Source organism: Eleginops maclovinus, chromosome 7 (genome assembly GCF_036324505.1).
Source record: "Eleginops maclovinus isolate JMC-PN-2008 ecotype Puerto Natales chromosome 7, JC_Emac_rtc_rv5, whole genome shotgun sequence".
Lineage (NCBI taxonomy): Eukaryota > Metazoa > Chordata > Actinopteri > Perciformes > Eleginopidae > Eleginops > Eleginops maclovinus.
Window position 1 is genome coordinate 5,432,736 of NC_086355.1, and position 27,572 is coordinate 5,460,307.

General features: G+C 40.7%; 1 protein-coding gene across 1 annotated transcript in view; it reads left to right on the top strand.

The window, feature by feature from the left end:
- The window catches only part of cntnap5a (contactin associated protein family member 5a), a 95,418-nt gene extending 78,423 nt beyond the window's left edge, over window positions 1-16,995 (top strand). Inside the window, exons 18-24 of the mRNA XM_063888714.1 lie at window positions 284-523; window positions 2,192-2,419; window positions 5,760-5,893; window positions 7,520-7,607; window positions 7,723-7,923; window positions 12,823-12,897; window positions 14,363-16,995. Coding sequence (XP_063744784.1) covers window positions 284-523; window positions 2,192-2,419; window positions 5,760-5,893; window positions 7,520-7,607; window positions 7,723-7,923; window positions 12,823-12,897; window positions 14,363-14,559 — 1,163 coding nt within the window. The 3' untranslated portion in view covers window positions 14,560-16,995. The remainder of the gene's footprint in view (window positions 1-283; window positions 524-2,191; window positions 2,420-5,759; window positions 5,894-7,519; window positions 7,608-7,722; window positions 7,924-12,822; window positions 12,898-14,362) is intronic.
- Window positions 16,996-27,572: the final 10,577 nt, after the last annotated feature.

The window sequence follows — 27,572 nt, forward strand, 5'->3', positions numbered from 1 at the left end:
GGTGTAAATAAGCAGCTGTCAGCCTGTAATAAACATTTGTTGCGTCCCATAGTTGCGTCTTCAGGAAACCTGTCTAATCCAATACATTGTATTTTTAGTCTTAATGAGTTTCCTCATGCTCAAGTGCCTTCAGAGCTGCCCCAGTTGCAAACAGCAATTATGTAATTTCTTATCGTAAATCCTCATCAGCCTTGAAGGGAATCATGGTTATAAAATCATCAAAGATTGCTTCTTAGCACAGCCGGCGAGCATTACATATGACTAATGGTTGTTCCCCTCTCAGGAGGAACGGCATCCCAGCAGAGAGGCTTCCTGGGCTGCATCAGGACTCTGACGGTCAACGGCGCAAGCTTCGATCTGGAAGAGAGGGCCAAGATGACGCCCGGTGTGACCTCAGGGTGTCCCGGTTACTGCAGCGGCTCCAGCAGCCTCTGCCACAACCGAGGGAGGTGCATCGAGAAGAGCAACGGCTACGTGTGCGACTGCTCCCAGTCGGCCTACGGGGGAACCACCTGCGACCAAGGTGAGGGCCGATCGACAACGAAAGCTTCACACTTAATGTAATTCTTTAAATAGGGTAATGTTGATTACCACAAATAAATAATCGATCATTGCCAAGGTTATTCCATTACAGCGCATCAATAAAAATGCAAGTAATGCAAGGGGCAATTAATACTTGTCCTGGCTCTAGACTCCGAGAACATTTAAAATGCATTAGAGCAAATTATCTCGGGCGGTATGTGAGTGCAGAGCAGAGCACAGGCACCAACACGAGCCAAGCCCAGCAGAGCAGCAGGCTGAGCAAACACGGTGCAGACACGCAGAGCAGAAACAGTTTGAAGGCGTATTCGGAGCGACAAGAAGATGGAAAATTTGGCTGCAAATGTGACAGACCACACTGCACTGTGTACACTGTTTTCTCTTTCTCATAGTGTTGAATATAAAAGTGGCGGCAATGCCAGAATGAAGTTAATCCGACTGCTGTTCAAAGATATTTCTGCTTTATTACAACTTGGATCCCACTGTTAGTTTTGTTGTTGTTGTTGTGCCTATCAGATATGTCACGCAGGTTACAGACTCTCCCTCTGATCTGTGTCCCTTCTGGGAGTTAAACTTTTGGATGTAAAAGCAAGTTCTGAGAGAAACGCTTTGAGCGGTATGATGGCCGATTTTCAAAGCTCTGTGTTGTTGAAGTTTTGACAAAATCAAAGACCTCCACATCTAAAGCAAAAGTATGATTAAACTGCCTTTTCACAAGGAGATTTGTCACTTTTATCTTGTGGTGTTTATTCAGTGTTTAGATGTGTAAGTACTTTACTTAGCAGCAATGATATGCCGCTTTTGCATTGAGATTATGAGTGTACATGCTGTAATACATTCAGTCATCACCACATCTACAGTATCTTCTCAAGACTTGACTAGCTAATTCCTCATGCAGCAACTTAGTTTTTCACTGGTTTTAACGGATGATAAATCTTGATTTTAAGGTTTAACTGATCACACTCAAAGCACAGCGTGGTCTGCCCAAAAGCTACGAAGCTAAAAGGTTGACCCTGAATGAGCCAGTGTGCAGCTTCGGGTCCTTAGATTGACCTGTTCGTTAAAAAATCTGAATTACATCTAAATGGAACTGTGCTTTCGCTTTAAGAAACCCTTTGCTTTGAGCCCGTAGAATCGGTCTAAATCACTTCCCAATACCAGCTTTTATGGAGATGTCATCTTTTATTTCTTTTATTGGCTTTATTCATTTTGATGTTTGTCTTTTATCCTCATCTGTCTTCTCTCCAATATTCCTTTGCATATTTCGTGGGCTTTTTTTTTCCCCTTTTGCATTTCAAATGTGAACTCCGTCTTTAAAGATGCTGTATTATTATTTTTTAATTTGAACTACTTTGGCACTGTCATTGTGTATGTGTTGCTGTACAACAGTGTCATTGAAGACATGTGATATTATGGTGCCATTGGATGTTTGCATACTGTGACCTCCTACTTCTTTACACTTTTTACCCCTCTCCTTCTCATCTAAATCAGCTCATCACACGCCTAACACATTTATATTCACAGTTGTGCTGAAGCCTGCATCCTCTGGAGGCCATGAGCTGGCTTTCTTTCTTTTAATCTCGTTCCGAAATCAGTTGTAAAAGAGCTCCCGGCACTGAAACCTCCCTTCTCTGTGTCCCGGTGTGTGCAGAGGTGTCCGTGTCCTTCGACATGGAGTCCTCGGTGACCTACACCTTCCAGGAGCCCTTCTCGGTGATGCAGAACAGAAGCTCGCAGGCCTCCAGTGTTTCCACAGAGAGCAGCAGCAGAGCCAGAGAGGACGTGGCCTTCAGCTTTGTCACCTCCCAGAGGCCGGCCATGCTGCTCACTGTCAGCACCTTCAGCCAGCAATACATCGCTGTCATCCTGGCAAAGAACGGTACATGCAGCTCTATACATTAAAAGTATGAAAGACAAAAGACCTGTCACCAAACTTATGGCAATGATAAATATATGGCTGAGTGTTTATATACTTCTTTCAATGTTACCTGTAGCCTTTATCAACAAAGCGGAAAAACTTTGCTATGCAGCCAAGCGGGTACATTCAGCAACTGCATTGTTAGCAAACATCTTCCACCTTGTAACATGAACCGAATCAATGCTGCAGGAACAACAGTGGACCATTTGTTTTATATATTTATATACTGTTAGGAAAATATCATATTTGCATCTCGGTTAAGGAATTTTACACCTGTTTGCCCACAGCCAATTAAAACCATTTGAACTCATGTCTGATTAAATACTGCAGAGCTAACGTCATTATGTATAAGCAAACCATGACGACTGTAAGGTCAAAATCTAGCTTAATTTAGATTTTCTGTTCTGGTTTTTGAGGATGAGCCGTCGAAACATTACTTACTGTTGCTAAGTAATTAAAGCTGTCAAGCGCTTTGCTAAAATGGTCAATTATTGAGATTTCATTTGTAACTTACTAAGCAATTAGTGAATCTGCCAGCAAGGGAGAAAGTTAATCAGTGCAAATGTTTCCTTTTTTACATTTTTTCAATTGTTCAATGTTAAATAACGCTGTCATTAGCTGTGTGTCGTCATCCAATTTTAACTAACATACTCTGAGTGTAAAGTGGCTTCACTGCAGGAAAAAATAGGGTAAGGTAGGGTTTTTTGGAATAACCTTAATTCATTGGATGGAAACTTACTCAAATATGTCTGTTTTGGTGCCTTCTTGCATCATTAGCACTACATGGGCCAACAGGGGGAAACAACTCAACAAAATCTCATTATATGTATGTTTTCTGTGGTGAATCAAGAGGATATAGGTGGTTAAATAATGACAGGCCGAAACAGGATCAAACCACAGCCAGAGGATTGTGGGGAAGGACACAGGATCACCAATAACCACTTTCCTGTAACTGATCAGATAAAAATCCCTGCTCTTACATACTGACACCAATGTGCTGCCATGGGTACCGAATCATTTTGCATAATTACATACAGTGGGAGAGAGATTCTTGACAGTGGGCTGGTCCACTTTGCGTCTCGTTCCACAAATGAGACGCTCCAGCGTTCACTTGAGCATCGTTATATTTTTAGGTGGAAAAAAACCCAATTACATTAAAAGGATTCCATCAAAATCCCATTGCATTCCAGCTCACATGTTTTTTTTTAACCACCAGGCAAGAACAGCATGCATGGACATATTCAGATATGCCTGTCAAAACAGAGTGGGAAATACGGGGGATTTTTTTAAAGGGTCTCGGGCCATCTAATTAACACGAAAACACATTAAGACCAACATGTGGAAAGGTGTTAAACTGAACCGAAATGAGGGTGTCGGCTAACAGGCAGCTAATGTGCATCATTCTGTTGCTACAGCTTCCAGCATGGATATAATACCGGAGCCGCCCACGCAACTTTGTGCAAACTGATTATGGGCTAATGAATAGATTTACCCTCCACGGTTCTGCTCCTCCTCTGCATCTGTCTCCACTGGGACGATAACAGTCCAATACATTAAACGTGACCACGTGCACAGTGAAGGTCCTTGTATATCCATGGGAAAACTTGAAAAAAATAGGGTAAACAATAAATAAGCCCCAGGTGTATTGTACGTTAAAGAGTCTTAATCATATTGTCTTTATGGTGCTGCAGGTAACTCAATATACCAGGTAATCTTTGAAAAGGGGTTCTATAATTGGCACATTGGCACTCATGTGAGGTTACTCTTCTTTTTTTGTCCTTTTTTGCCACAGAAGCTCCTTTCACTTGCCCTATATGAATGACCTTGGTGCCTAGAAACCAAATTCAGATGTCAGGAATAACCCTGAAGCTTCTTTTTACCATATCTATCTGAGCCATACAATCAAAATAATCTGCCAATGGAAAACTGGAAAGCCTAACATGTATTGTAGTGGAGGTGGTGTAGGTGTTTCTGGGTGTAGTAGAGGAGGTACTGGTGACATCATGGTGTTCAGTGACAGCTAACTAATTGGGCTAACATAGAAGACTAGTTTAGTGTGGTTTAGTGACCCAAATACTTTCTAATAAGTCGGACATTTGAACATGTTGTGTTTAAAATGGCACGGAAAGCTTTAAAGAAGTTTCTCAAGAGAACATTTGACTTTCCCATAGTCTAAAACATGTATTCAATACCAAAATCACCAACATCGATGCTGTGTTAGTTAACACTCTGTGGTGAAAAATGGTTTCCCTGGCTGGAAATGATGGCCATCTCGGAAAATTGTTTTTCGATAAATGGCCCCAGAGGGATGAACATGGACATGTGTATGCGTGTATCCACTTTTGAAAGATTGTTACAGCTATCTGCAGCACTATTATTGACAGCGTTGTTATGTTAAATGCTGTAAGTATGTGTCCTGTTGCGAAGGAGCTGCTGTGATGCAATAAAAACCTCAGACTTCACAAGACAGTAAAGTTTATCGTATCGTAATGAAAACATTTAAACAAAAGGACTAAGCTGATCACTTTACGTCTGAAGGAAATCTCAGAAAAAGGTCCTCACTTGTTACAAACTATTTCCTGCTGTCAGTGCAGTATCAGCGTTTCCAGCGACTGACACGAGAAAAGCGTGGAAGCTTTCAGCTGACAGCATTTAAGCTGTATCCAAACTTAGAGCGTCATTTTGAGTGACAGTGCAGTTGTTAGTCAGAGTCAGTGTCAGTGTCCTAAGACATTCTCTCGTGTTAAATCAGAGATCCCATGTTCCACGGGCCTCTGTAAACACTGAAGGGCAGAGGAGACACTTCATCCACAGTGACCTTCATCTATAGGAGCACTCTCAGGATTTGAAATGAATCACTACACAAAGCCCTTCACCTACAGACCGGGAATTGTAATATTGACCCAGCTCCACTTGACAATGCATAGCTATCTGACTCTTTGATCTGGTAGCGATTGTGTGTGTGGGAGGAACCAGAGCACATATTGACTTATTCGGTGTGGGAGAAAAGAGCAATGAGATAAATATTTGTATATCTAAAAAAAAAAGAGGCAATTGAAGAAGATTAGATATAGTGGTCTATTTATATTTTAACAGCCACATCATTTCAGTAAATCTGTGTGTTCTCTTTCAGTATTCGGCACACAGTGAACTTGAATCCAAAGTATGTTTTGGATCCAGTGGACTGTGGCTGTATTATCATCGAGAGATAAATCACTCGTCATAAAGTGCTTCAACGGATGTTTCTATAGAGGTCTCTTTTCCGGAAAGTGTCACGTGTCTTTTCATGCTTTGTGTCCAGGGAGTCTGCAGATCTGGTATCACCTCCAGACAGACAGGAGTCCAGACGTGTTCAGCCCTGTCCTCACCAATCTGGCAGACGGAAAACTCCATCGAATCAGAATCCATCGAGTGGGAAAAAACCTCTATGTACAGGTGAGCAGGACATTTTCCACTTTGCAATACAGGGGACATATTGGGTTTCTGGAACGTGATAACATGCTTTAATGTATACAAAATCCATAATTTTTCCTCATACTGTCTCATTCAAAATACCTCTATTCACCCTCTGTCTGCAAAGCTTTTTTAACCCCCCCTCCACAGTCCTATCTGATTGGCTTAGAAGGAATAAATGCAAAGATCGTTCCAAAGTTAATTTCCTGTATCTGTCCCTTATTGGTTTCGACACAGCCACGTCTCTTTAGGGATTGAGTAGCAACAGGTCTAAGTCTATTAACTCCAATGGAAGAAGTGAACATGAATTATATCAGATATTTTTCGCTCCAGGGCCATCAAACCAAATATTGGACCCGCTCAGCCTCATGACTTCCATACATTCACACATTCTGATACTAAAATTGTATTTCTCAGATAAATTGTTGGATTTGTTCTTCTTAGCAACACACTATTGCGAGAAATGGCCACACAGAGCTTAACATTAGTCACTTTTTTGTACGTTTTAATAACGTTTACCCTAACTAACTTATATTTGAAGTGTTTAACATCTTTGTTATCTGCCGAAATATCACATTTTTGCCAAATAAAGCACGCATTGGAATGACTAGGAATGTTGCGCTCCCTGTCAATATTTTGAGCACCCTTGCATCACATTTTTCATTCCCTATGATCCATAAAGAAAGGCTGAGCTGTATTAGGATATAGTATTATGCAGGAGGCAACCAATAAAACATAGTCATAGTAAGATTGACAAAATAATATTAACTTACAGTCGATTTTCCAGAATCTCACAGAGGGCATCATCATCATTAGCAGATGGATTTCGCTCCGCACTGAGGAACAGTATTGTGCGTTGGCAGTGATAACAGTCTCCTCTATATATAGGGCTGAGGGTGATCACATTTACATACTTGCACACTTTCTACACGTGATGACAACTGAGCAAGCTCCATCTGCTGACAAAAGCTGTTAGATGTGCTTGAAAGCTCCCAAAAAGGCTCGGGAGTGGAGCGCCGGTAAATATTGTTTCGTCAGTCTCAGAGAAAGATTAGGTTCATATTTAACTTTGAGCTACGAGCACCTTTGTCAACAGTACAATAAATATATGTGAAACAAACACAACAGTGTAAAATCACAGAAAGGCTTATTGTTTTAGGCTTATACAACAAACATTGGGCAATCCTTTTTTAATGAGTCTGAATCTTCATACGAGGATAGGATGTCATTTTCTACCTGTCATCCATACACAAGAGAGATGGTGCTCAAATTATTTCTCCACTGCAATCCAAATCTATTCTTACCCAGGTCATTAAATGGCTATGTAAGCATTTCACAAACGGAAGTGGCCGTAATCAAAACCCGGCAGTGTTTTATTGCGGCTCATCAGGTTAAGTGATGCAACCGAGTCAGCGTGGTGTAGTGCAGAAGTGAAAGGTCTATATCACTTCAAAGCTAGCTGTGGGCGGATATGGTTTTGCATGAAGCTGTAGAGGAGACAATTCCCAATCTATAATGTATTGAAATGTGCTGCTGCTGCTGCTGGTGTTACCTCGGTTTAGATTTCTTGTAATTGCCTTGTTATTTGATTTCTCTCCACTCAACCAGATCGACCAGGACATCCACAGAAAGTACACACTGTCATCCGATGCAGAGCTGATCCTAATCAGATCCCTGACATTGGGCAAAGTCACCAGTAAGTCCTCCCACGGTGTTCAGGAAATTGCTGCAAAAACTCCCACGTCATGCCTCATTTGGTTACTTACTGTAATTCAAAAACTGTCGCCATCAAATTGTCTGTTCTTCTGCAGGGAGGGAGAACCTGAATGAGGAAGTGACGCACGCCGCTTCTAAAGGTTTCATTGGCTGCCTCTCCTCGGTGCAGTTCAATCACGTTGCACCGCTGAAGGCTGCCCTGACGAATCGAGGAAGCTCATTGGTCACCATCCGCGGCCCGTTGGTCCAGTCGAATTGTGGAGCACTGGCGGAGTCCACTTCACACACACAGCAAGGTAAAACACACTCACACACACACACTCTGCTGTTAAACTCGCCCCACGCATACTGCCTCTGAATAGTCATTTGCAGGTACATGCTGTGATGGAAATACTTTTAGGAGCATTGATTGAAGACAGACATGGAGATGTCTTATAACACTGGAGGTTTAATTAAACGTCTTGGCCAAGAGAACAAACAATGTCATTACGAAACACAACAGTGTGTTCACTCTCAAACGCTCCCCAGCTCCCCATACTTCTCTGACTCTCAGGACATATCTGCTTGTAGTCCAAACATGTCTAGGAAAACAAACGCGCTACCTAAAGTCAGTCGAAATTCAACCTCAAGTAATATCACTCTAGCTTGGGGTGATCAGACCACAAAGAATGAAATACATAACCCTCCCCATGGTCCCTCTCCATCACTTCCTGCTGCTGACAGACAACTTCACTAGGGGGTGAATGACTACAGCTACGGAGACGCACCATCAGTAGCTGCAATAACGTGCAATGCAAAACGTTACAGCCGTCTTGACAGCGTTGGGAAGTAACCAAGTACATTCACTCAAATACTGACCAAAGAACCATGCTATTAGGGTACAGATTGTTTCCTAGTTTAATCTTCTTAAATCCTTGGTGAATTAATATTAAAACATGAATGAGCATTTACTCAGCTCTGAATATTAACATAACTTAAAAAGCGCTATTTCATCAATACACTTTGAAAAATATGCTCTATAAGCTGTGGTCCAAATCTGGTCCAAATTCTCCACCAGTGGCGTTCTGACGCTGCGCCGATTAAAAGGAATTAGCTAAAGATTTACTTTAAGCATGCCGAGCAACAAATGCAGGAAACTACACTGAGTGATAACAGTTAGAGACACAAACATGTAGGTGTTTTTATTCTAACTGGTTGACTAAAATGTGTTTGTGGTCGCCTGCAGTTCTCTGAATACTGGAGTTTAGGATTGGATTCTTAACGTTTTGTACAGGCCTGCAAACACAAGTGAGATAAAAAAAAACACAGTTCTGACTCAATTCCCACTTATCAATTAGTTTGTGACAAAAACTGTTGATTTTTAATTAATCTTCCCACTTATTTATTCAGCAACATTGTCTGTTTGAACGCGCAGATTTGCTTTAAGTCATTGTGCATGAAATATCTCAAAACTGAGGGACAGAGGAAGTCATTTGAAGGGGAAATTATGGCGGTTGATTTTCACTCTAAACTCACATTCTATAGACTTAATCATTAATTAACAAAAAGTAATTGACACATTAATCAACAATCATAAAAAAGGGAGATAGTTACGGCCTTCATTAATTTCTCTTATAGATAGAATCAGAGGATGAAACCCTCTATATTAGTCACATACATGCACACAGCAGAGCACACACAGTGAAATTGGTCCTCTGCATTTAACCCATCCTAGTACTAGGAGCAGTGGGCAGCTATCGTGCAGCACCCGAGGAGCAATGGGGAGGGGGGATTGGAGGTGTCCGGTGCCTTGCTCAAGGGTACCACAGCAGGGCCTAGGAGGTGAACTGGGACCTCTCCAAGTCCACCTTCCATATTTTCAAGTCTGTTCGGGGACTTGAACCGGCGACCCTACGATTCCAAGTCCAAGCCCCTACTGACTGAGCCACTGCTTATGGCCTGTGCCAACATTTCTTGTCCTTGATGTTTTGCTGCTTAGCTATTTGGCTCTTTATTACCACTGCCCCCCCAACACTCCTCTCCTGCTCTCTGGATGCAGTGAATCTCCACAAACTGAACCCGTTGTGTCAGTCACTTACGGGCGCCTGTAGCACACGTCAGACCCATAATATAGACAGATGTCAAGGCGTGTGCGATGTTGTTACAGAAAACAATAGGTGTGGGTGTTTTGACAGGCGTTGAACACAAGTTTTATGTTTCTTGATGAAAGCATTAGTGTCCATTCTATGAGCTGCTCTTAATAGAAACACATGTCCTTGTCATGGTCCTTTAAAAATGACATGATTGCTTTTAAAGGGACCCTATTATTCTCATGCCAGGTTCATATTTGTATTTTTGCCTCTACTGTGACATGTCTCCATGCTTTAATGTTCAAAAAGCTCTTTATTTTTCTCATACTGCCTGTGCTGCAGCACCTCTTACCCCCCTCCGTCTGAAACCAGAGCCCGGTCTGCTCTGATTGGTTAGCTGGCCGGCCCTGTTGTGATTTGTCAACCGCTTAGAGATATCCCGCTCCTTAGCAAATCACGTACAATTTGTTTGAGCTTTAGGCAGTAGAAGTATGAGTGTTATTTAGTGATGTCATCATGTTACGGAAGTAAACAAAGGAGTCCAATGGAGGAGTTTCAGGCAGGGGGCGAGTGTGTGGGAGAGGAAAATCGCTCTGGTGGGAACACAGGGATTTTAGCCTTTGCAGACCATTTACATGCACAAAAACCTGTACAGTGTAACACACTACAGGAAAGGGAAAACCCCCCAAAAACACAATAGGGCCTCTTTAATGTGGACTCCTACCTGTAAAGGCATTATAGTGATTTACCCTGGTTAAAACTGACCTAGTTTTGTGCTACCAGAAAACCTGAGTGAACTCTAAAAATAATAACTGCTAACCCAATAACTTCTCTTTGCGTCACGAGCCCCAGGCTTTCTTAAAATGAAAAATGAAAGCAGAGCTATCAGTGTAATTGGCTTCCTGTTTAACAGTTTTTAGGACTGAGTTGTACCTCGTGACTTGTGAATTTAATTACAGTCTGTCCAGGCCGGGCACATTCCCGCTGTGTGACAGAACAGATTTATATTTAGTTTAACCAGTGGAGCTTTCAAAACCAGCGTCATAAAAGTCACACGTTTTTACACTTTGAATGATTTACCGTGTTTTTTGTTGTGTGAGCTGAAGCACTGATTACACAGCTTCTTCACAAGTTCGCATCTTGTTTTGAGTCAGCAGAGGAAGTAGGACTAGGAAATATTTAGATATTATATATATTATTGAAGCTGCTATAAATATGAGACTAAATATCATCCTAGACTTTGGTAATTGTAATATAATTGGAGTTTTATTTAACTGGTTTTAAAGGCTGCATTACAGAATGTCATTTTCTAAGTCCTTATATCTTTAATCGGTGAATTATCAAGGGTCAATTTGTATGTACTTTGTGAAAACACCAATAGTCAACCCTAGAATATCGTTGCAATATTGATATTGAGGTATTTGCTCAGAAACATTAAGATTTGTGGATGTTCTCGCTCTCACTCAGCACTAGTTGTTGTGTTGCCCACATTTTAGGATTCAAGGATCATTTAAGTTCTTTATGGCAAACAGGGTTGGGTTGCAGCCTAGTCCATTATGCTACAAAAGCAAAACAAAAACATTAGTGCATCCCTCTAGAGCATTTATTTTAAACTTGCATCAGGTAAAAAAATGGGGAATTGTCTGGGTTCCAGCTTTAGGACTTCCTCAACCTGGAAAGAATGGTGTCTGAGCACCAAGCGTCACTGATGTGCACACAGAGTCTGCCAGTAACCAGGGGTAATCTAAACATCCAGCCAACGCCATATTGCCCCAGCATGTCTAAGTCTACATCATAAAAGATAAATACATTTCAGATGGGGTCCCGTCTGTTGAGGCAGCAGATTGAGCTCCGAGTTGGCTGAAGCACGGCGATTCTTTCATTCAGAGCATAATGAAAATGTTGTCGTTGTTTTTGCCGCTACACGAAAAAGCTCATCTCGTGGAGCTCATACATGCCATGAAACCACCAGCCACTGACTTCAAGGCTCATTCACCACCGTACCACAGTCAGCGACACTTTGGCTCAGGGTAAATGTACCAACACACATCAGCTAATCTTTCCTCCGTCGATACCGTCCTCCTGCCTGACTCTGCCCGGCACAAACGGGTGCAGTGATATTTTTCTAGGCCTGCCAGGAAGTTAGCATGGCAAAGAGTCCCTTGACAAACAGCAATGGGATTTTTCCATTACTGTTTGGAATGTTGCAGAAAATGAGATCTGTGGCAAATTCACATTTTTTTCATGTCCAGAAGTGAAAAACTAATGTTCACGGTCACATGGCTATGTGTTAGCACCGCTAAGCTAAAGGCGGCTCATGTTAAGCATGATGACATTTTAGGCATTAAGTCACTTGTTCGCATCAACAGTTCTTATGACATCAGCTTCAGACATTCACATTTCCTGATGTATTTTATGTTATGAAAACAGGAACATCTCTTTAGCTCGTGTTAACCACAGGCGGCATTTCTAACCGGATGTGCTAAAATGCTAACTCGTTTCCTGGTTTTACGACTCATGCACCAATCTGTCAATGATACTGATGTAGCACCCCAGCACTATTTCTTATGCTTACATATATTAGACATTAGCTTACTTTAGACAAGAATGATGGGGTGTTTTGGTTAGTTTGGGTTTTTCGAAGTAACCTTGATGGTTTACTTGTTAAGGGTTTTTTAAAAAAGGACCCTTTAAACTGATGAAACAGAAGTATATCAAATAAACTTGCAGATTAATTCATGAAAACATTATCAACTATTTAATTTGCTTATTTAAAAAATAAAGCAACTGTGGTAAAATCTCTAATTTAATATTTTACTTACCGTCGAATTCATCTTACTCAGTTAGGGTAAACACTGAACTTTGTATAGTGGGCCCACTCACGAGATGAGACGATGACATTTAAAAGTCAACCAGAGATGTAGGGAGTGAAACCCGATAATGAGGGGCTCAAACGGAGAGTCAAAGAGAAGTTTTCATCATGTAATATCGTTTAGTGTTATTCTGGGACTTGAAAAGTAAAGTGTAACAAACTGCACTTCACAGGTAAGGGTGACAACCAGAGATTGCAGAGATCTTGACTTCACACTTTAATGTCTTTTAATTTGTCTGTTTGTGCTTCTCCAGATCAAACTGTGACAGCAAATAAGGATAAAGAGCAGCACGGCGGCGGCACACAGAAGGATTTGGCTGTGATAGCAGGTTTGTTTTCCCTCTTCTTCTTCTTCTCTCGCTTTATTTATTTCTTTGCTTAATTGAAAGTGATTCCCAGTGGTTTGTTTTTTTATGTTCTCCCCATTTGCCTCCATCCTAATATGTTTGTTTCTTTCCCGGTCTCCTGATAAGTCATCGCTTAAGCTCATTCTCATTACTGACACTAACTCAGTTTTGGTAGAAATTGAATTGAAGTTGTGATGATTATTTCGGTGTGCTTTCCAAACAGGGAATCTGTGCATGTTTATGTCCTCTTACGCATTGTTTTTGTTGTGGACAATAAAGAAGCCCCGAGCTCATCCACAGGATCAGTAAGAGACAAATCAAATAAATAAACGGTATAACTTGATTTTTGGAAATACATACTGGATCCAAACCAAAATGTCAAAACAATTGGATAAAGAGGGAAAAGATAATAGCTTTCTGGTGGGTTTGGGGTGGGAAGTAAAACCTACGAAATAAAGAATGATGTGTGCATAACATTTAGTTTGAGCCTAGAAGAGGCTGAGCAATCCAATAAATAACCTGGACTTTAACTTATTAAGAGATGTTAGCTGTCCGGCTATGTTATGATTGGTCAACCGCTTAGAGATGTCCCGCCCGATGTCCCGTCACGAACAATATGTTGGAGCGATAGCTAATACAAGAGTGAGTGTAGTGAGGCCACTTTGTTAAACTCTCTATCGCGTGAATTTGGGGATTTTAGACTTTGCAAACCATTGACATGCAAAAGGAATCAACAACAACACGCTACAGGAGAGGGACAACCCTAAACAGCGTGATGGGGCACCTTTAAAAACAATAAGGTTTCAAAATATGGATTATTTCATCAGTGTGAAGCCGAGTTGTACAGCTCCAATAGTATCAAGTAACACAGTCTGCCTTCCTGCATCCATACAGCTCATTAATAACACATCTGTATCTTGTTTAGAGAAAGAAAGTGTGAGAACAGTCATTTTACATTTTACAGGGGTTTTTGTTAAACAGATTTAAGAGTTCATCAATCCTCTAATCTAACTTATCAACAAAGGGAGAGAAAATCCTCAAATTATTTTAAATTTGCACAAATCAGCTCCGTCAATTTTCATTTCTGTGCTTCAGTCAAAAACTGCACACTCATGTAAATCTTTATTAACTTTCCTAAAGGTTTTTTTTGAATTTGTCAAACTATTTTAGTTTGAAAATGTTGTGATTATCTTTGTAAACAACACATTTAACATAGAAAATGACAACAGAAATTAAAAAAGGGGATACATTTATACACAATGAACTCCAATATCATTTCTGTTTAGAGTATACATAGATAAATAGTTGAAACTCACACTCAATTATTAAAGTCACATTATGTTGGAATCAGGATTTATTTATCCAGAAGAAACTTAGCGGGGACAGCTCTGGTTGACAGCGCTGTTCCTCGGTGTGTATTAATGCGTGTGCCCTGCTGTGTTTTCAGGTGTGGTCACAGCGGTGGTCTTCATCGCTGCCTGCGCTCTGGCTGTGATAAGCCGCCTCCTCTACCAGCAGCGGCAGGCCCGGAGGAGCGGCAGCATCAAAGAAGAGGAGAACAGACACAGCATGTACACAGACTACAGGACAGAGCTGCACCTCCAGAACTCAGTCAGGGAAAACATGAAGGAGTACTACATCTGACTGCAGAGTGCACGCTGTGGACCCTAAGCCACAAACTTACCTCTCTCTTATAAAAGGACAAACAGGTGGACGCGCGCCGCTGCAGGATTCTTATAAAATAACATCTCCGTGCCCGGGGAAGTCTCCCAGGAACTCTGCAAAACCTGTAGCCTGTAGTCCACTCTCGTAATGCTCCAGTGCAAGCAAGCAGCTGAGTCTTTACAGCTGTTAGTGTTTTTGATGTTGGTGAAACTGAAGCTGCTGTGGTTTCTGTCCTTGCAAAAATGTGTAAAGCAAAAGATGAATGTTCCGCGGGGGGTGGACAAAGGGACACGACGGGTACAACGAGCTGCTGTCCATCCTGAAGGCGCACAACTTTTTAGTTTGAAATCCTCAAACGCTGACTCCTTCAACGCGACGGTGGGACTCTCTGAATCGCGAGCGAGGGAAAAATGTAGGCCAAGCCTGTAAGATATGCGCGCATTCGCAGCTGTCTTTGTTTTTTCAGTGGTGGTGAATGTTGTAGAAGAAGTAAAAAGGGGACAATACTGCCTATACTGTATGAGTGCCTAATTTGCATACAAGTTTTTATTTGAACATTTTAGAAGTTATTCATGTGTATTGCACAAAGGCAATCACATTTACACAGAGGAGGTTATTGTCATTCAGTTCTGCTACCCACACCACAAAGAGTAAAAGGGAATCATAATTCCCCCGTCATGCACGACATCTCTCCGTAATGTTTATTTCACTGGGTTGTTTTTTTTTCTCAGGCGTTTTAAAGTAGCATGGAAATTGACAAACCTTAATCCTGTAATCTGTTGTTAGCTGGATACATACCAGATGCAAAACTCTCCAGGCTTTCAAGTGTTTCAGTTTCTCTTGTCCCTTCAAAAGCGTTGTACACCATTCAGACCACACTTCTTTGGATCTTTAGCTAATGACTTGGATATTATTTAATTGGCTTGTGACTCATGTTTTAAGAACATCAAAATAAAAAGGACTTGATGTATATTGTATCATGAAAGTAGCAGAAATGAATGGAGAGGATTATTATATTTAAATATCTTAAAATAATCCAAGCACGTACAGTAAGGGGTAACTGCAGTATCAACCACACGCTCAAATCCAACACATACAGTTATTCTGGCAAATCTGGCAAGTTTCAAAGCTCCCAAGCGGCATCTTTGGTGTTCAAACGGGCAGCAGATTGGTATGTACAGGAAGTGTGGAGTTCAGCGAGTACCGGCGGAAACTGGGTCAGCCAGCATGCAGGTTGAGTTTGCAATCAATCACAGCAGAAGGCATATTGGTGCTTGTACAGCGTCAGTTAGCTCCAGGGTCAGCGTGTCAGTCACAGCATTTCTCTACTTCACTTTGTTACAGTGCTCGAGCGAGTTTGTCCCACTGGTTAGGGTTTTATTTAAAACGGTAGCTTTGATTAGACGGAAAACCCAAGTAAACGGACATAAATGGTGCGTACCAAACTCAAAAAAGTACTGGTACAAAAGTTTAGTTTGTCTATGATTTTGCAGCGCTTAGAGCTTTTTGCAACTGAGAAAAGGCCACCTGACATCATGTTTTTTATGTATAACCTGGATTACAGGGATAAGCGGGGTTTTCTATATAATTCAAAACGCTTTTTTATATCCATCAGACACTAGTTGATCCTAAGAAAAAAAATCATACACACTAAAAAGGCAAAAAGTCTAGAGCTAGCCAGTAATGCACAAGTCATTGAACACAAATTAAAGCATGGATTAAAAATGGAGACTGTCTTTTTAAAGATCTATACCACTAGTGAGGTTAAGGAACTTGACCTGCAGGTGTTGCCCGAGGATGGGCGGTGTTACCTACATTTAAAAAATCTGCTTGCTAGGATTTGGCTCATTATGCAGAGGCTTCAGCTGCTCTCAGGCAGGTTAGCTGTCTTTGTAAATGTCAGTCGTACTTTGAGCTTGCTAAACACGAGGGGTTAAGCTTCTAAGAAAAAGCTGAATCTGAATCTGAGACTATTTTCCTTTTTTTTTCTGTCATGAATGAATGAATACATTACATTTTGTCCTCTTGGGATCTGTACAAAATTTCCAGGAAAGCGTTTCAACACTTGTGAAGACATTTCGCTCCAATTTTGGGGACAAATGCACTGACGGACGGAAAGACTGACTATACTTCCTGGAGTTCCACCGCTTCCATTCGGCTTAAGATTACTTTACTGAAAAAAAGACACAGGAGAGTGGCATGGTCAGAAGATAGGGTCTTCACCCTTCGGGCCCCATCTGTGCATGTCCTTGTAATCTAAGTATGTCTCAAGATGTGATAGTCTGCAGATTTCAAGTATCAGTGAATGAATACATACCTCTCAGAGTGTTTTGGTTGTATTGCAATAGGCAATATCATGTGGTTACTTCTTCTTCTTCTTCTTCTTCTTCTTCTTCTTCTTCTTCTTCTTCTTAATGATTTGTATAGCTGCAGTTTTATTAAGGATCTATTGTATAGATGTATAATTTAATAATAAAAGTCAATATATTGATTAACCCTCTGTTGTGAAATGGCTTGACTTGAACTACTTTGAACAGGGTCCTCTGTGTATTTCTCCCCAGCTTCAAATTCATTTCAAAGTCAAAGTCCACTTTATTGTCAAAGTTTCCACATGTGTTATACATACAGAACATTGAAATACCGTTTCTGGCAGTCCCACAGTGCAAATATAAAAGAACATAAAAAGATAAAAGCCTAGAAAAAAAAGGTGGGTAAAAAAGGGTATACAAAACAACAACTAAGTAATATATACATATGTTAGACACAATCAACACAGTTTGACGGTAGTGCAAGTAGTGCTTTTGTGCAAGTAGTTCTTTTGTGCAAAGTACATTTCAAATCCAACATTGGTAAACCTTTTGGGGGATCTGGAAAGGGATTGTAAGAGGCTCCCATGTTGTGCTGAAAAGTGTTATTCTTTTCTATTTAGTTCCAAAATGAGTTAAAAAACATCTCAAGCTACAAAAAGACTAGAATTTTGAAAGTGTTTTCATCCTTTGTTTGAGAATTTAAGACCCTAATTATGTTAATTTAGCTGGCCTAAATCATGTCCAAAATGGATTTTGGTGCCAAACCTTTAAGCTGGAGTCCTAACCACTGACTTAATGCTTTGGGAAGTGGGTGTATTGTTGGCAGCAAATACCACAATAACCTTTCAGCATGTTGTAATTCAAGTGGTACCCCAGGAAAGGTAAAGAGAATGGCAGAATTAAAAGAAATACAGCCTTCCTCTTTGTCCCTATCCTACGCCCCACCCTGCATGTAAGCCCGGGGATATGCATGTGCTTGTAACACTAACCTGTACATGTACAAACATTATCGTGATTGTTCTGAAGTTCAGCGGTTCTATGGGATAAAACAGACCTTTTTTCTTTGCAATCTTGCGGGACGGCAAACCCTTAGAGATTACATACAGGACAACAATGGAAAATGGTTTCATAGAAGTACAAGGCACTTTATCAAACCCACAACAACAAGGGTTAATTAAGTCCTATAAATTCAGTTTTACACACACACACACACACACACACACACACACACACACACACACACACACACACACACACACACACACACACACACACACACACATGCATCTTTTGGAGTCTTGTCAGAGACTTCTGTCTGATCAGGATTTGGACCGGCTTTCCTCGTCAAGTCCTTACAGACCGAGCTACTGCTGTCCCCAATGTGTTGCTAATCGTCGTCACTTGAAGGGTATAGGATATGCTTTAAGGTTATAACGGATTTTTATGCCCATTGATGCAGAAAATATCCCACCTACCTCAGTTTTAAGGGCATTTGCATCATGGTATTATCGGAACAAATGGAATTCCTTTAAATTTCCTGGATGGCTCGAAGTCCCATTCTGTTGCAATATGGTCACGTGTTAATGTCAAACACTCCCAGCCTATGCTAATTTGGCAATTAAATGGAAAGCAGTATAGAATATTATAAAACTAATTTACTATTTTCAGTTCATGCCATTATATCCTGTTCTAATTTGATGAATATTGCATCTGCAAGAAGCTGGTAAAAAGAGTTTTGAGCGCTCATAACCAAAACATGAAAGGCTTCAGACGTGGTCGAACTAATCACTGACTCTCAAAGCCATACAAAGTATTGCGTGGGTCTTTGCTGCACACGAAGATCAATGAAATAATATTAATAATAATGTGGAAAATGTGTTATATTTGGATCTGATTTCATAAAAACAAATGCATTCATTTGATGTTTATGAAGTGCAGGGCTGAGAATAGTACATTTCCTTACTTTAGTCTTTGGTCTAAACACAGGGTTCTTTTTTTTGTCTGGGGAATCCATTCGATACACTTTTTCCCAACTTTTTTTCATAGGATTTTCCGCCGTTGCTTCCCCATACCTGCTGCTTCGTCGCTTCTTTCTCTCCCTTTTAGCTCTAGCCGGTTGACATGAAACGCTTCGCCATTGTGTGTTTAATGTGATATCCAGACAGCTTTCCCTGCCGGCGAGAGGCTTAATAAGCATTGCGTGAACTCGTTTGGAAAGGGCTTGAATGTAACAGACGTTCATTTAAAAGTTCTGCACTCCAGCTTTAATTGCAAATCATCAAATGACTCCCATCATTATCCAGACCGCTCTTTATGTGAGTTATAAAAGCGAGCAGTGCCGCTGCTAGCCATTTTGGTGCCCTAAGCATAATTCCTTCATGATGCCCTCCCCCCCCCCCCAATAAAAAAACATTATGAGTTGTGATGAGTGAGTGGGGAGGGGAGGGGGGAGGGGAGAGGGGGGCACCATCGGTACCTTTGAGTAGTATGCCTAAAAAGTGCCTCATATTTCTATAGTCTACTGAAATAATTTCGGCCTTATAATTATTATGACGATTTTTCATTAGGCTATTTTTGGTGGTGCCCCCTCGACACTTGGTGCCCTACGCACAGCGCGTAATGCGCGTTATGGGAGCGGCGGCACTGAAAGCGAGGGACACTTTTTCTTATTATTTAGTAAAAGCAGCTACAATGGCTTCTTTGCCCACACCAACCAGTGCGCTCTGCGTGCACACCGGCAATTAATCTAATGACATTTGAGCATCAGATATCATTAACATTTGTCTACCCGGAGTGCATCCTCCGCTCACACAGGATGTCAGAAGTGCAACAAACGTACGCGACCCTGAAAAGCGTCTGACATTCTCAGCCAGGCACATCTGTAACATATGTAAATGTATTCATTTTGTTCTGCTTATCAATTCAAATGCCGGTACGGATATATTTTCAAAGAAAACTATTTGGTACGTGGTGCCCCTTAGTCTCTGCTACTTCAAGCTTTCATTGTATGCTCTGTGTGACTCCTAGTGCCTGAACTGTTTGCACAAACAAAAGTAAATTCAATTTCACACTTTGAATTTGATGTCTTATTTATTCCATGGTGGCCTACTTCTCCTATTCTTCTATCAAGGCTCTTGTCTTTCATACATTGGAAACATGCCTTGCTCAGTGTTACCTTGGAGTAGATACACATGTTGTCTGATAAGCTCAACTACATCTTTAAAGGCGCCCTTTTATTCTCTTTTTAAGGTTCATATTTGTATTTAGTGTCTCTACTGGGACATGTCTCCATGCTTTAATGTTCACAGAGCTCTTTATTTTTCTCACACTGCCTGTGCTGCAGCACCTCTTTTCGCTCTCTGTCTGAAACCAGAGCCCAGTCTGCTCTGATTGGTTAGCTGGCCGGATCTGTCCCGCCCCTTAGCCTATCACATACAATAGAAGAGTGAGTGCTACATAGTGATGTCATTATGTTACTGAAGTAAAGAAAGGAGTCCAATGGAGGCATTTCAGGCAGGGGGGGACTGTGTGGGAGTTTGGGATTTTAGCCTTTGCTGACCATTTACATGCACAGAAACCTATTGAAAACACTACAGGAAAGGGATAATAACCCAAAACCCACAAAAGGGCCCCTTTAACACACCTTTAAATATGTCGGATGTACTGTCGTTTAAATATTGATGCATGAAAAGAACATTCATCCACGGTACCGCTGTGATATATTTAACATTTGTCTTTTTCAAATAGTATTTCAAGCGCTATAATAAGAGCGGTTAAGGTTCATCCAAGTTGGAAGACTTCACTTCTAACGTGTCACTCTGCTAATGTTTGCACACAATAAGTAGCCTGCACTTTCATCAACAATTTATGAAACGTTGTCAGCTTGCACATTGTTTTAGTTTGAAGCCAGGGGAATGGATATTCTCCTCCACAGACACACAAGGTCGAGCGTCAACTTACCGGCCCACCCCTGCATCGCTCTTCTGTTGTCAGTTTTTTGGCAAACATCAAACAACAGCGGAGCAATCCAGAGGTCAAATTCACAGAAACACAGCAGGCAAACATGTCTTTGTGTCTGAACAAACATTTAGAGGAGCTCTAAGTTTGATTGACATATTTGGCAACAGAGCGTACTCATATGAGTGAAGGGTATGTGTTGTAGTTGGAACTGATTTCATAAAAAGGTGATGCATTTACAGTCCCTCAACATCCTACTTCTTTAATCAGAGTTTCTTTTGTACCTTGATACCCACTCCTGTTGCTCTATCACAAAGGTCTTTTTCCTCTAAAACTCCAGAATAAGGAAGTAATGGACTTAAATTGAAATAATTTAGTCAGCTTAACTTGACAAGTCCTCCAAACTAAATGAGCTAAAAGTAGGTGTTTTACCCTCGAGCACGCAATACAGAAGCCCATCTGATGTGACCTGAGTTCATTGGAATAAAAGTGCTGCATTGTTTAAAAATACAGTTATAGAAACTCTCAATTGTATTACATGAAAACTTTGCAACCCTGTAATTATTAATAAAAGTTAGTCAGCGCTGCAAAATGCAAAACTATGGGATTCAACAATGTGCTCAATGTGTATTGATTCAACGTCTGAACCTTCAGTTTTTAGCCCTGAAGACAAGTTGAGAATCAACATTTCCTTCAACTCTTTCTCTGTGTTTGTATGCAGTTGTACATTTTACACTTTATTTCTAGGACAGCTTTCTCTAGTTGTGAGATTTGATGTGCTTTTCACCTCCTGCCCTCCTAAGTGCTGCTGGGCTGTGGTTCCTCTTGGATATTCCCACCAGTTTCGTCTTTGATTCCGCAGTTTATTCACATTCTTTGAATACACAAAACGATCGTATGCGGCTATTTTGCGTTATGAATTAAACTCAATGTGGCAACATGTGGAAGTCGGTGTCAGAAAAGACTTCCCACTTCAAGGAGTCAGTGTTGGCGGTATCATCATTTCACTCACCTTGACCAGAAGGGTTAAGTATCCCATACTAACTATGTTGCCTAGCTACACGTGCAAAGCTTTTGCACATTGTATGACAAATACACGCTTATAATGACAGCTGTATCACTCCAACTTTCTAACACTTTTTGCAACCTGCAGATTTGACCTGCAGATTGCACCAGCTTTTAAGTGGCATCCATTTCTAGCTGGCTTTTTTTCCTTTAGGGATGGGAATGTATACATTTCTAAGTATTTAATTATGACTACATGCATGATAATATATTTATTTAGCATTATTACATGCTCCCAATCTCCTCTTGGCTAATGTTTGCTAAGGTGTTCTACGTCTGCCCTAATCTCCCATATTTAAGGATTTTGGAAAAGCAGCCACTCTTTTTTTTTGTTTTCCTGACTAAGCAGTCTTCAGTCGACCTTAGTGTCATTTGGCAGGAAACACAAACTCAGAGGTTCCCGTCAATCAAATCAAAAACTTAAGCATACTATGCATTTTCTTATCTTCAAAGAGCCCAATTACGATAGTCAGTCAGGCAAATAATTACATTGGAGATCGATGATTGGACTCCATTTATGGTGAAATTAAAAATCAATGGGGGATGGATATCCTTTCTGTCAGCCAGTGGACAAAGTGGATAACACTGAAACTGGGATTTCCTTGGCTTGTCAGTGTCTCATAATTCAATGCATGTACTTTGACATTAGCACTGTTTAATGACAATTGACGTGAACCGTATAAGCGTCATAATGGAGCTGAGTCGAGGTGTTTCCCACAGAAGTACATGTGTCGACTGACCGGGGTCCCATTGATTAACATCTCCGTCTTCTCTGTGGAGGATGTGAAGCACCCATATTTAATCTTCCTGTCCTTTTCCCAAAGTAAAAGTAAAGAAAAATGTACTCTCTGGCTCTGTTTTGTTGTTTGACATGCAGGAAATTACACAGCAGCTTTTAAGTATGATGAAAAAGAAATGTTGGCTACCAATTCTTTCCTTTCAACAGAAAGTAGGAGGGGCCATCATTTTATTATTTTGAAGATGGGGGATCTAGTATTTGATTTCATTATGATTCAATTAAACACAAAATAACTATTTCTGTGAACACTCTTGGGTTTAGCGTCCTAATTACAAACTAAGCCACAAAGGTGGGGTTTTTTCAAGCGCCATGTTATGATGTAAGTGTTTAATATTTTTTCTTTCTTCAGAACTTAAGGCAGACATTCATTCAGCTTTGTGCAACACACTAACTCATCCAGCCACTCCCCCTCCACCCAGACACTCACCTGCTCCACATTCCCCTGATTAGTCAAGCAGTAAAAACTCAGAGCTGTCTCCTCTCTGTCTCTGCCAGATTGTCTATTTTGCATTCACCTTGCTCTTCCCTCTGCCTGCCTGCCTGCTTGCCTGAATCACTGTCTTGTCTCTTGTTGGATGAGTTTGCTCGATCTGTCCACCTGAGCTTGACCCTTGCCAGCTTTTTTGATTAAAACAAATTTGAAATGTTATCTTTGCTGGGGTTGCAAATGTATGTGATTTATTGCAGAGAGGAGCCGGGTGGCCCTCTGACCATTTGTTAATTAACAATGAACACAAATGGATTCACAATGGGATTGTGTTGTACTTCAAATGTAAAAAGGGCCAGAATGCATAAAAAGACTTTTATTGTGTTTTAATCATCCCGATATTTGAGTGCTTGCATGATGGAAGAGGTGTTTAGTGTTAAACTCAAATGTAGCAAAAGCAATTACAAATAAAATGCAGCTACAGCTCTTAAATGCAGTAATATTGTCAAATTGACCTAGTTTAGCATTTGGCCAAGTTCATTTAGTTGATGAGTTGGCTTAGTAAGTCACTTAAATGGAAAATAAAAGATGAGTTATGGCAATTTTATTTAGTTTTCACTTTATCTGAGAAATTTTGGCAGTGTTTGTTTAAAAACTGGCCTGTGGCATCCTGTCATCCTGCCTTCCAGTTAAGCCACACCTCAAAACAGTCATGCTAGTAACACAACCTTTTGATTTGTGTGTTAATTACAATATTCATATTTGCAAAGACGTGCAGTGCCGACTATGAAAGGACTCCATCTGTGTACCTAGAGTTTGTGGAGCATAATTATTCATGCCAATCATGTTAAATTGGGCAGAAAATATACAGTACCAGACACGAGTTGTGTTGAGTGAACCTCTATCAGTCTGATGTAATGAAATGACAGAAGTGAAGTAATGACTCCATGTTGGTAACAGCCTCACAGCTGGTACTCATTTTAAATCACCAGAGATTGATTCACATGTCTACAATTCACCAACTGTTGAATTTCTCCCTGCTTTGTCCCTGAGACCCTGACACACACACACACACACACACACACACACACACACACACACAGACACACACAGACAGAGACACACACACTACGCATCTAACACACCAGAGAAAATGCAATGAAGTGCGTAGAATCACCTCCACTCCTTATTCATTAGATGCGTTACTTTCTGTTTTGACTTCAGGGCCACCTACACATCTCCAGGGAGCACAGAAACAGTTTTCAGCATTAGGGAAAAGTTGGAGACACTTGGAGTTACTTTGCACCAAACTTCTGAGTTAATGAGCTGAGGTGTATGAGGTGCCCTTTTTAAGCACACTTCTTTACTTCCTGTATGAGAGTTACGTTGCTGAAACTAAAATAATAGAGGAATGAAATCATCAGTTTAATGAATGTTATATGCTGTATTGTAACCAATAGCTCTAACACTGCTGATCTTTATGTGCTGCTGGGTCATTGAAAGGTTTCTTCCCCACACAGGTAAGCATTATTTTGGAGATTGCTGCTGTTCCACAATTATTTTAGTTTCTCATTGTACATTTAATGACATATACTGAGTCAGCAGGATAGAAAGTGAGGCAGACTTTTGAAACTAATAAGAATACATTAAAACAGCAAGTAGAGCTAATTCAGGCCTATTTTAGTTTCTAAAACATAAGCTATTTTCGATGCACAGGCGTAGAAACCGCAGTACCATATTTCAGCTTTTCAGGAAGAACCCTTTATATTCAGATGCAGGTGAACCGAGTCTATAGCCAAGTGACAGGGTAGGACTTCAGTACTTTTCAACAGAGTCTGCCCGCAGACATCCACTGATGAGATGCTTCCTATGGAGCCTCCACACTCAGGATATACAGAACGCCGCCAGGCCACCATGAGCCAGTACGACAACTCCCACATCGGGCTGCCTGTGGGCTGATCCATCGAGCTGTCGATCCAAATGCAGTTCACTACTTCTTCTGCTGTTGTTGATTTTTTTTCTCCAGCTCAGACAAAAAAAACACTACTACAGGAGTTGCAATTAATTTGCTGCAAATAACATTCATTTAAACTAACATATGAGAGTCTTCTGCCATCATTATGTGTGCAAAGGTGAGAAACCATTAACAGAATGTACTAGCAGTTCAGCATTGTCCATTTTTCCAAGAAGTAACCATTAAATTCATTAATTGCAAGCCCAGCACAATAATTGTCTCGTAACAACTCACCTTCACCCCTTCAATATATCATTAGCAAAACTGGCCCCTCCCTCTCAGTTCACTTCATGTATTCCTAACCGACATAACTGCCCATTCCAACTCTTATCCACTTATGGCGTCCCACAGGGTGCATGACTTGGTCCCCTCCTCTTCATCCTGTACATCAGTCCCATCGGACAAAACCTACCCGAAGTATTGCATCCATGTCGACTGCTATGCCGATCACACTCATCTTTACCTTTCTGCCAAGAACACAACCCTCCCCACCTGTCCCCACATTCACTGAATTTAAATTATGGAAGCGACTATAGCTACCTACTTCAAATAAACTGCAACAAATTATAAATATTCATCATCAGACCAAATTCCCTCACCGGTTCTGCCAAGTCCTTTTTAGTCACCATTGATGGCTCAAATATCACACACTGCACCCAGATGTGCAGCCTTGCTATCATTTTCAACCCCACTCTCTCCTACAGCTTGCCAACCACATCACCACAACTGCCATGTTGTATTTTTTCCTTTTATGTAATTAAATGTACTGTCGTTTTCAATTGTCTTCTGTAGGTGTGCATATTGACATAATGTATTGTCTATTATTCTGGAAAATCTAATAAAGAAATAATAAGTGTAAGCCAGGAATAAAGGGAAAATAACAAGAACGAAATTAAAATACTAATTTGCTGTCTTTCTTTCAGCAACATCACAAACATTTTCACACATCATCAGGAAACATGAGGCATTCATCTCTACATGTAGGTGTTGATTTGCAGGTGCATATGCACTACAGAAAAAAGCCCTATTAAAACTCATGATATTACCAACACATATGCTGATCAGATATTTACAGAAAAAAAGGTGAATGGTGTTAATGGTTCTGACTCTCTAACCTGCTTTCTCCGACACCCCCATTCACATCAACCGCTAATAAACTCCATCACCATAATGATAGTAATTACAAGTACAGTGTGGACAGCAATTATAATTAACATACACTACGACAAATACTAATGGCTCCAGTGTGTGTGTGTGTGTGTGGGGGGGGGGGGGGATGTGGGGGGGTGTGTGCCCCCTGCCCCTGTCACAAGCTTGCATGTCTCCTCTTGCTGGCCAAGGAGAGAAAAAAAATTCCAATTAACCAACAGCGTGCTCTCAAGTGGAAGTGAGAGATTGAGAAACTCAGACAAAAGCATGAGCACAGAAGTGACTGGAATACCAATATGGCCGCTACAACACACTTCAGTAACAACTACTGTTGTTTATCAAGGATGAACCAGAAGATAACCTAACCTTTACTCACAATAGCTTTGGTTACATGTGCATACAAATGTGCAAAACAAAACCGCTCTCAGGAATATTTTTCAACCAACCAAAGCAAAAGATAGGACTGTGGTGTATTGTGAGTAGAGCGGTACATTGATGACATGTTTTTGTAGCAACACTGAAGTGATTCCCTTGAAAAAACGAATGGGATTTTTCCATTTGGATACAGAGAATAAGATCTGCGTCATCCCTGCTAAACTAAAGGTGGCTAATGTTCAGCTCGATTATGTTTAGTAATCTCATTTAGTCCCTTGTGAGCAACTGCCGTTTTTATAACATATAGAAGGGACGCATTTAATGTCGTAACACAAAACATGAAGGCATCTAATTAATAAACATGTCAAAAAACGAATGACTTTGAGACAAGGAAACAGGAAGTGGTAAATTGCTTGTCTATTTCCAGGTTTCAGGACTCATACTTGGCATTTTGTCTACAGAAATTGAGGTGAAACTGTTGTAGATTTGTGTTACAGCTGGTATAAGTACTTTTGCTGCAAAATATTCACAGGCGAGAATTATTGTATAGAATGGTTTTGTTTGCGTCGTTTAATTTTGAGTGTATAACGACATAAATATTTCCATTGATGACAGGAGACACTGCATAATTTAAATCCCTCTTAAACCCTTTGGATTTTTTTCTTGTAGGACAAACACAGGATTTACTAATAGCATTAGTTAAGGGTCCATTTTATGCAAGTGTCCCAGTAAGCCATGACAGTGTGACAGTGAGCCAGCATGCACAATATCAGTCCTGTGAAACTAAGGCTCCCCTAATGGATTTCAGCCATCATTAATCTTGTTTTTTTTTTTTGCACATGCACTTTCCAAACTATGACATGTCAAAGTGTCTGCTGTGAAAAGGTCCCATTGTTT